Below are 10,824 nucleotides of genomic sequence, written 5' to 3'. Positions count from 1 at the left end.
TGGAAGGTCCAAGATGGTTTCTTCACTCACATAGCCTCTCTCTCCACTTAGTCTCATCCCCCAGGGCTTCTCCCCATAACTTCTCTTCCCTTGAAGATAATCAGACTTCTTATATGATGGCTAACTTCTAAGAGTATAAAATTAAAAATGGTCAGATCTTTTTAAGGCTTAGTGACATTGTGTCACTTCCAGCCTCCTTCTATAAGTTAAAGCAAGTCACAGGGCCAGCCTTGATTCAGTGTCGGAGGACTACATCAATATGGGGGGAGGGGGGTTCATTGGGTACCATCTTTAAAAACTAGCTACCTCATATGCTCCAACTATAAGCTGGACAAATTTAGAATTTCAACTATAATTCCAAGAGATTCTGGATATTTTCTGGCTCAAACACGTAGTTCAATTAAGGAGAAGTGAAAAGAAGAGTAAAGAAACCTCAAGTTGATGAAGGATTTTGAAACAGTAGGTACTTTCTTGGGTCTTGCAAACTTGGCAGCTTAGATCACTGAGAAGATGGTGAAATAAATGGGTCATTGCTTTACCATTATCCCAAATCTTTGTGCTCAGAAATCTTACTTGATAATGCTTATTTTTTATGAGAACTCTAGAGCTAAGTATTAAAATTCTGACACATTTCAAGTATATATAGAGGGTTGTCTTTCCAAAGTCAGCGAAGAATTCAGACACCAATTGAAATGTACAAGGATTAGTAGAATGTGAAATCAATTGGGCGGGGAGGGGGGGGCAGAGGAGAGAAATAAAATAGTGGCTATGAGAGCCTGGCAGTAAAAAGGACTCTCATGGCACCAGGACAGGGGAGAAAAACCGGCATCATCTTTCCTGTTCCTCTTGAGGGTTTCAATGTATAATATCCGTGCCCCCACAGTACAATAAGTAAGTTCAGAGAGCAAGACCTAAGTTCTCACATAAAGACAATCTCATTTCAATGTCTGCAAAGACTGGGAACCCGCTTTACACGGGTAGTCTGAGACTGGGGTTCCCTTTTCTTGTGCTGAACCACCATTCAATACCAAACAGCTTTTCCTTAATGTTTATTTTTCTTAAACATGTTCATACTCTTATCATACTGTTCTACTCCCTTTGAAAATATGTACTCTGCAGGTGCCTGAAATAATATAGTCCCAGCAATTGCAGTTTTGTAAAAGGTTTTTTCATTCAGTCTAAACTCAATGGAAATTTGTTGCTTAATGAGGAAATACCAAACACTTTTTATAAACCCCTTGAGGGCAGCAGCCATATCACATGTAACTTTGGTATCTCTTACCTCCTGGGCTCATTGTCTACCTTCTTAAATGTAGTAATTTTAATAAGTAATTTGAATTGTTAACAATATACTTTTGCCCTTCTTTGACGCAGAAATGTCATTTCATTATGTCTCTTTGTGTTTCACGTACGGTTCATTGTAAATAATTTCTCCTAAGCTTGTTTTTGGTGTGCAGATCATCGTGCAGGCTTTTCACATAAGAGCTGAAAGGGTTTAATTCAAGTTGAAGACGCTTGCTTCAATTACAAGCGATTATCTTATGCTTCACTTACCTCAAGGAATATTTGAACATATAAATTTACAGATAAATCCTGGGAGTGTCAAATTATGCAACCAAAAGAAAGTTCTTTGGGTGTTGATCTGCTATAGTCAGGTGTGTGTGTGGGTGGGTGTGTGGTTTTTGAATGAAATAGTAAAACCACAGCTGGCACTACTTCGCCTGGTTTTGCATAATTCCAAGAAGCTAAAAACTGAAAACCAGGCTTGTTAAAGAGTTAGAAATATTGTTAATGCTTGAGAAAAAATATATATATATTCTTTTTAAGTCTCATACAATTTCACAATATTTATTTTCAAAAACTTGAAGTTTTCTGTGGGCAATGATTAATTTTTAAGTAATTGCTTTTAATGTAAAACGTAAAACATACTCATTGTAGACAAAACAGTAACAAAGATAAAAATCATTCATTATCCTACAACTATTAATATTTGGTGGACAACTTTCAATTTTTTTTCCTAGACGTTTTTGCAAAATGCATCCATACTGTACAAACTACTTTATAATCTTTTTTTTTTTTTAATTATATCGTGAATACGTGAAAAGAAACTTGTGAAGACTATGGGATGTTGTAGTACTGCACAGTGGTAAAGGACGCCATCTGTGGTGTAGTGTGTGCGCTTTGTTGGGAAAAGAAAGCTTATAGTGGGCAGTAGTGACTACTCTCCGACCAAAAGACTTCGTTTGCCCTTGGCGTCCTGAGCGTAGTGAGACTGCAAGTGCGTGGGACTAAGTGGAGGGCGTTCAGGGTGACTACCAGCACGAGCTCCCAGCTTAGTCCACACTTCCCCTGGGAAAGTCCCACTGGTCCCAGCCCGCGAGGGGACCGAGGGCGAGAGGACAGTTGGCGATGCGCACGGCCGGGTCCAAGCATTTAGCCACCGCCTCCCGGGTGGCGCCACGCTCTGGCGGTGGGGTGAGATAAAGCGGGGCAAGGTTCTGTAACTCCAAATCAGGGAGGCGCAGCTCCGATACCAGGGCCTTTGCCTGGTCTCCAAGCGTGTTTGTTCCAACTGTTTAAACTGTCTCAAAGCGCCCGAAGTCGAGCGACCTTCGGCAAATAACTCTTGATCTCGCAGGCGGAGAGCGCTGGTTTTATTTGCAGGGAGGGTAAATTGAGCGCAGAACCCGTGGAGCTGACGCAGCCATCCTCCGGGTGCCCCGCCCGCCCGCGGCCGCCCACAGGGACCCCCCGCTCGCGGCCCTGTCCACCCCCGGGCCGCGAGCTTCTTGCGTCAGCCCGGACGGGGGTGGGGGATTTTCGGAAGCTCTGCCGGCGGGCTAGCCGGGGAAGGGAAGGCCCGGGCTCTCGCCCCGCCTTCGGTGCGGGTGGGGAAGGGCGGAAGGCGTGGCGGGGCGAGAGCCCGACAGGCGACTCCGGCCCTGTCGCGGAGAAGGCGGGTTAGCCACCTCCGCCGTCGTCAGTGCCTCCCGGTCCGCGCCGCGCCTCGCCAGCCGGGACAGGGTCGCCGTCAGGGAGCCCCAGAGCACGGTCCCCAGTACAGCATGATGGACTCGGAGCTACCGCCGCCGGGACTACCGTCCCAGCAGGTGCTGCCCGGCCCTCGAGGTCCCACTGTGGTACCAGGACGGGAACAGGGGCGCGAGGGAGCCGCGGCCCGGGACGGACAGCCGCAGCCGGCTTTTGCTGTCTGTGGCCGAAGCCAAGGCTGCCGCAGCTGCACACTGGGGCCGCTGCGCTTTTGCGGGGACAGGGAGCGGGACTCCCGGGGCCGTCCGGGGCGTGGGGGCGCGGCCGGTGGTCCCACCGACAGCTTGCCCGCAACCCCGGAGCGCGACTGGGTGGTTGGTTGGGGGCTACGCCTGCGTGCATGGGGTGAACAGAAGTCTCTAGCGGCGTCCCGGACCGTCCGATTGGGACGCGGGTGGCCCAGCTGGACCCCGAGTTCGAGCGGCTCCGGAGGCTGCGGGGCAGGAGGGGGCGGACACTGGCGGTCTGAGCCGGCGCGGTCCGGCCCTTCCGGGGCCGCGCGGCTACCCCGCCTCGGAGACAGCAAAAATGTGCCTAGTCACGGGGCCGCTCCCGGGGGAGCTCAGGTCTCCTTCGGGCTGGGACCCGGAGCCCCCTCCTCTGCCACCGCCGCCCCTGGCCCCACGACCTGCGCGGGCTGCAGCACGGCTCGCTCGCCCCGCTGGGCCGTCTAAGGGTGATCCTTTGCGAAGTCATCAGTTCATCCATCGGATCACCCTCTTAGGCAGCTTGGCAAGAAAGCCTAGCCCCCAGGGGGAGATGGAGGAGGTCCCTAAGTGCCCAGTGCGCTCGGATGCCCCGACGTGCGGCGGCGGAAGCCGGCCTTGCGCATCCGTAAAGGTTAGGGCTGGAAGGCCCTGGGTCGTCTCCTCGCAACGCGCGGAGCAGAGAACTCTGAGGTCGGAGTCGGCCGCGCCGGGTGCTTCTCAGTTTCCGCCCGGTGGCGCACGCCGTGTGCGTGGCCTTGGCCTCCGTGACCGTGGCCGGTTGGCCGTCACGGCAGCCCTGGGTTGGCCCTTTCCTGCTTTATAGCGTGCAAACCTTGCCGCGCCGGGGCCAAGGGACAAGTTGGAGCTGTTGATCTGTTGCGCAATTGTTATTTTTTCCCCTGAGCGGCTTTGTCTTTGGATTTAGCGTTTCAGAATTGCAATTCCAAAATGTGTAAGGCAAGATATTCTGTTTTGTGCTGTCAAGGGTAAGAGTTGCGAATGTAGATTAGAATTCCTGTAGATTTTAGGCTGTTACTAAATATTTGACTTTAGGATATTATTTCTCCCTTGGGTGCTTTATATAGTTTTCCTTTTCTGTTTGAGAATTTGCCTTGATATCTTAGCATGTCGCTTCTTGGGCAAGCTCAAGGGTGAGACACTTGTGTTTCATATTGCTTTGCTATAAAGTTCTGTAAATTGTTATAAAAGTGAAAATAAGTTTCTGTTCATACTTCGTATGGACTTTTAAAGGAGTAGATATTTATATTTCCATTTTTGGTGTGATTAGAGTCTTCGGGAAAAATATTTGGTTTAAGGAAGTGTGTAACTTAATAAGTACAGTAAATATGTTTATGCTCTTAAACCTAATGTTTTAGACTGATCTCGAAGATCTAAAGTAAGGTTTTAAGTTATGGACAATGCATTAGTTGTGCTTGTTTAAAGCTGTTTGTCCTGAACTTTCCCCAGTAATGACTGGGATTGTATTCTCCTGGTTGCCACTGGTGTGAAGAAGTATGCTTTTGAATTTAGGTGCTTTTCGAGAGTAATCTGTATAGTCAGTCATCTGTATGACAAAAGGAAATACGATGCTGATGAGCTTTAGTTTTCCCAAATTCAGGAATTATACCCTGGAGCCCTCCATTATTTTTAGTATTTTTCTTTTCTTTACTCTGTAATTTAACATTCCTTAGATAGAAGTGCGTATGGCATTTATATTGCTTTCTCTTTTAAATGTGAACTTTCTAGTTATGTTTGATAGTGTAACTCCTTTTCCACCTTTGTAATCAGACATCGGTTAGCATACTTGAAGACTATGAAAAAGGAAAATGGAGTAAAATTTAGAATCAATTTCATGTCTATAACTACGATTCATATTAAATCATTGTAGTCCAGAAAAATTCAAACAAAAAGTCAAAGTGAATTCTGATCTTTTGTCAAAGCAACTGAAGGTGCGATGTGGTACTATGATACTGTTTTTGGCCCTCTCTGCAGAGGAGGTGTTGATGAACAGGTCAGTAAGGAGAACCTTAGGTGCTTTCTCCAGTCGGTGGAAGAAGCCATCCGTTACTCTTTTCAAAGATGTCTTGGAAAAATGAAGTACTTTTGTGTGTGAGGGATGACATTGATCTTAGATTAGACAAATACGATTACTTTTAAAGGAAAATTAGTACAGGTCTCTCCATCTCCTGAGTGAATGTTAACCAAAAACCAGCTTGTCTTTTAAGATGTGAAAAAGCTCTTGGGATTGTGGAAGCAGCATGTAAAAGATAAATACACAACTCACATCGGTCTTTCTGCATTAAAAATAACTTGGGCCATTTTGAAATCTTTCTTGTTAACTTGAATTTTTGTAGACAAACCCTGTCTGTCTTTAGGATTACCAGAAAGAGTTGAAAGCCAAATGCATTATTTTTCTTCATATTTATTTTTATTCAGGATGAATTACTTAAGAAGCTTCATGAGAAAAGGAACCCTCTGTGAACTAAAAGCACTTTTCTCCCCCCTGGGAATTTCCTCTCTCCTGGCTGAACACATTTACTTAAAGGGGTTTTTGCATAAATAATATTTCCTCTTTAATTTTTCCTTGATCTGAGGTTAAGGTTTCAGTAGGGTGTAGGAAGAACTTGGCACTAAGGTGATAATAGATGTGTTATTGGGCACTTCCCTTGGGTGGCAGGCAGTGCCATAATTGCTTCACATGCATAATTTCACAGTCACCCCATGGGAGATACTATTATCTCCAGTTTCCAGGTGAGACAAGAGGCATAGAGAGGCTGAGTCTTGCTTAAAGTAACCCAATTATTGAGCGGCACAAGTGGAATTCAGACCTAGGTATCTGACTCCCATGGCACTTAATCACCACTTCCAAACTGGACCAGGACTAGTTAAACTTTGAACTGGAGGAAAAGCTCACACTTTAAAAAGTGAATAAATTGAAAACTGGGGAAAGGCAGGAATTAAAAAGACCAGACTTTTCCTTACCAAGAAATTCAGTAACTGTGAGGGAGGACGTGGACCTTCTTCAATACAATAAGAATAGTTAGACCTACCAATGGAATTACCACATGGGGGCCTTTTAAGGAAGACACAGTCCAAACGGGTTAATTTAGAGAGGCAGGACTGTTTCTTAAAAATAGTTTTTAAAATTTCTGGGATTTCAGCAGTGTCCAAGATTCTGCCTCAAACACTTTTCAGGGACTGTTTTCCTTTTTCTTGATCAAGTCTCTTAGCTTGAGAGAGCTTGAGTCTCTTAAGCTCCTCTTAGAGTCTTTGTTCACCTTTGTTTGCCTTGTTAGTTGGTATAGACTCCTGTTCTGTTGGCTTTTTTCAGTTTGAAGTAGTGGTCCAAAGTAACTTCAGTAGTGAAAATTTATCTATGGTGAAGAATGGGACAGATGGGATTAAATCAGGTTGAAGGAAAGTGGGTAGAAGAGAAAGAATTTGAGTTAAAAACAGCTAGTAGGAACCTTTGGCTCAAATTAAACATGAATCTCCTGTTTTGGTATTGACAAATTGAAGCACATGTAAGGGCTCAAGTGTATCTAATTAAAGCTCATTTGGAATTTTGAGAATAGTACAGTTCAAAATTAAATGCTTTATTTCTTAGTCCTTATCTTTAAATTGTTTTCAGAATTATTGTCCTATTTGTCTGAATTAAGGATCCTGCAGGTTTTTTAGGATCCAGTGGATGAAATTACCTAAAAGTTGGTCTGCGTAAACCCAGGGTCTTTAAATGCCTGGCATAATCACTTATAAAATTTGCTGAAGTCTGTTGCACACCAAGGTGTAGAAGGACAAGTTTACTTAAAGCAGTATTTAACTTGCTTTCTTTACCTATAACTGTGTGTTTAAGTTTACCATAAAATGGAGAATAGAGTTTATATTTTGCTATTATGATTTCTGTGAGTTCTTAAAATTTCATTACCATCTGCTTTTAAGTATGCTCAACAAACATTTATTAAAAGAGCTCTAAGGTATAGGCCAAGGCTTCTTCAGTTGATAATGGTATGTTCTCTGGAAATGAAAGCAAAAATCTGTTCAAGTATATAATTCTCAAACGGTATTAGAAAAATACACATGGTGTTCTTGCACCAACTGTTCCCTTCTCCCCACAAAATCAAAACAAAACTGCTAAACAAAAGCCCACCCTGCCTAAAGTTGGCCTTTTCAGTGTCAACCCCTGCCACCGTAAATACTTTATTATTAGAATTTTAGGAACTCTGAGGGTGGAAAGTACTTACCACCAGTCATTTTTACAGCATATGTCCTGTGATAACTGTATGTCACAAAGCCTCATATATGAAAGTCTTATTGTGTATGTGAGCATATAAGTATGTTGGCCCAAACACTGGTAGTATTAAAGACAAATGCCGGGCAAAGGAAGGATTTAGATTACCAAATTTGTCTTATTGATAATTGACTCTTGAGAGTCATTATAATCCATCAACAGGTTATATTCTGAAGGATTAAAAATATATATATTTTTTGGCAATGATAAGTAGTCATTCCTTTCTCACAGGCTTGGAAATTGAGACTTTGGGGCCAGTAATATCAGCAGCATGCTGAGGAGATCCGAACTCTCCATTGCTTTTTCACAAATCAGAGAAGAATGATTAGGTAAGAAGGAAAATATCAAATCATTTGGGCTTTGAAGCCTCTTCCTGAACTTAAGAGATTTTGTTTTCTACATTAGGCAGTTCTCTTTAATGGACTTTTAAAATCTAATGCTTGGGAGCATTTGGTGGCTTGCTCCCTGGCATATGTTGTCAGTTTGGCTCAAAAAATTCTTATAAAAATTAAAAAAAAAAAAAAAAACGAAAACAAAAAGCTACTGACACTTGTCTTATCTCTGAATCTTTTCTTTCTCTCTGCAGCTAGTTCCTTGAGAGCTGGACATAGAATTTATATTTATATTTATATTTTATATTTCTTTTTTAACAGCTTTATGAGATATAACTCAAATCCCATACAGTCCACCCCTTTAAAGTGGACAGTTTAGTGGTTTAGTATATTCAAAGTTGTATAACCATCACCACAATCATTTTCATGACCCTGAAAAGAGACCCAATACCCATTAGCAGTCACTCTGCATTTCTGTCTAACTTCCTTAGTCCCTGGTTAGCACTCATTTATTTCCTATCTCTATGAAGTTATCCATTCTGGATATTTCATGTAAATAGAATCATACCATATGTGGTTTTGTGTGACTATGGCTTCTTTCACTTAACATAATGTATATAAGGTTTAACGATGTTGTAGCATGTATCAGGACTCCATTCTTTTTATTGCTGAATACTAGTCTATTGTACAGATACACAACATTTTATTTATCCACTCATCTCTTCCCAATTCAAAACAAAACAAACAAAAACCCCTTAAATCTACAAGGCATCTTTTAGCAACTCAATTTTTTGATTTTCTGTATCTGCCCAGTAAAGTCAACTTCATATTCTGACCATAGTGGCTACTGTTTGTACTTACCTGAGTGGCTTTCTGGTCTACGTATTTGGCAACAGGGGCTAACTTCTGAAATTGTTTTGGAAGAAGAGAGAGAGTGAGTGAGTGATGGATAGCACAGAAGTCCCACTTAAGAGACTTGAGGGTTCAGGGCCTTCTGAAGCTGGCTTAGCCCCACTGTACACACAGGGTAGGAACAGGCCCAGAAGGAAGTGGGCATCGCTGTGCCAGCCACGATCTCTCTCCGGTGTTGCCAGGCAGCGCTTGTGCGGCCCCATTCCAGTCTTGCCCCCAGCCATCATCCCATTGGGGTAAGAGTACCTTTAGTCACCTCTGGGAAAGTGCCTGCTTTTCCAACTCTAGTCATCAGTAGTTTGAAATTCTTTAACCCGTCCCCTCCTATTGTTTTAAGCTTTAAAAAACTATCCTGTTCTTTCCCTTGTTCTTATGAGTTTTATGCATGACATGTGTTTACCTCAAAAGGGAAGGACTTCAATGTTAACATTTAGATTACATGCAATGCATACTTGTATTTTAATGTATCATTTTTCCCATTAAGTGCCCTTTCTCTTTTTTGCCAGAATGTAAGCGGCAAAAGTGATCTGGTACCATCTCCCCCGTCACCCTCCTATGTCTGTGTGAAAGTCAGGAATAATAGGTATTAGGCGGCCTGCTGATAAAGGGTGTGGAATTTTGCTTTACAATCTTTTACTTGACAATCTTGTCTACTCTGCTTCAGCACAGTTATAATACGATACGTGGATGTAGTGCCCAGCCTATTCCCAGCCTAAGGGAGTGGTGTAGAGGAAAAGATGATGATGCTCTGTCACCATCTGTGAACAGAAGAAGCGCAGAGGCACGGCACATGATGGAACTATACCACTCTTTCGGGTGCTTGAGGGCTGAGGGCCTGTACTTTTTGCTGGTTTGTTTCACAGTGCTAGAGTCTTGCTGCTGTATCTTGAGAGTATTAAAGAAACATGAATTTTTTCGACCTAGCAAAAAAAAATTTTTTTAAATCATTAAAATCCTGGTGATGAAAACCACCAGAAATTAAAACAAATCATTTTTTGCTTGCAATAGGAAAAATTGCGAATTTTTGAAGAAGTTGTTTTTGTTCTTGGTAATTCTCAATGAAACATAATTAAGATCTACAAAATCTATACTGAGAAACCCTAAAAGACAAGAACAAGGCTCCTTTACTTTGTGCTGGCTAGGTCCTCCTCTCATCCCTGGCCATATGTTCTTCCACTGGCACCCAAGCTGAGACCAAGCCAAGAAGAACTGTCCTGTGGGTTCAGGTTCTTCAGAGGCAGAAGCTCACCTCTGCTAGGAACATCTTTACCACGCTGCATGTTTGGGAGACTCCTTGGGTCACTGGATTGAGAGTGAGGATGGTGACTTCAAGAGAGGAGATTATAGGTTAGGTTTCACTTGGAGGAAGGGTTCTGTAATTAAACTGAGAGGGGCTGGAAGGAAAAAGAAAACTAGCCTGTAGGGTTCCTTTTAATGAACCCAGGAGGAATCTCTTTGGGGGCTCTTCCCGAGGGAGGCCTCAGGTTGCCCCAGAATTTTTACCTGAGGATTTCCCAAATCTGTAATGTTTAGTTATGCTCTTCAACTTTCCCTTAAGTTCTCCATGTGAAAAAAGGGAAAGCATTTTTGAGTATTTACTTGTGTTATGTTTACACATGTTATCTTTAGTTCTTTTAACAACTCTCTAATGTAGATATTGTCATTATTGAGAAAACTCTTTGGAGAGGTTAAAAAACAGTCTAGTTTGGTTTAGAAAACCAGAAACCACGAGAGCTATTTCAAACAGAAGGAATTTAATATAGGAAATTAATTACATAGGTGATGGAAGAGCTGAGAAGCCAGACAACCCAGAGATTAGCAGCCTTAGGAAGCCACTGCCATCTGTAGGGCTGGAGGGGCTGAGGCAGGCAGTGGAATACCAGGATCTAGCCTGCCCTCCTGAAGTTACCCTGGCCTTGGAAGCTGTGACTACTGACAAGTGCCCTTCTCATCTCCAGCATCTCTCCAGTGTCCTCCCCACCCCCAGTCCTTGGTGGAACATAGTCGGAAGCCAGTTGGCAAGAGACTGGGA

General features: G+C 43.2%; 1 protein-coding gene across 4 annotated transcripts in view; it reads left to right on the top strand.

The window, feature by feature from the left end:
- Nucleotides 1–2,900: 2,900 nt before the first annotated feature.
- The window catches only part of NFE2L2 (nuclear factor, erythroid 2 like 2), a 29,590-nt gene continuing 21,666 nt past the window's right edge, over nt 2,901–10,824 (top strand). The window contains exon 1 of one of the 4 annotated variants that reach the window (XM_006921233.3): nt 2,901–3,110. In XM_006921233.3, the coding sequence (XP_006921295.1) occupies nt 3,066–3,110 (45 nt within the window). In that variant the 5' untranslated portion in view covers nt 2,901–3,065. Of the gene's footprint in view, nt 3,111–4,097; nt 4,247–7,774; nt 7,878–10,824 lie in introns of those variants that run through there. The other 3 variants (XM_015596737.2, XM_025039249.1, XM_015596736.2) reach the window with 3 other exon arrangements.

The sequence above is a fragment of the Pteropus alecto genome, unplaced genomic scaffold, assembly GCF_000325575.1.
Source record: "Pteropus alecto unplaced genomic scaffold, ASM32557v1 scaffold3, whole genome shotgun sequence".
Classification (NCBI taxonomy): Eukaryota; Metazoa; Chordata; class Mammalia; order Chiroptera; family Pteropodidae; genus Pteropus; species Pteropus alecto.
This window is presented reverse-complemented; position numbering and strand designations above follow the sequence as displayed.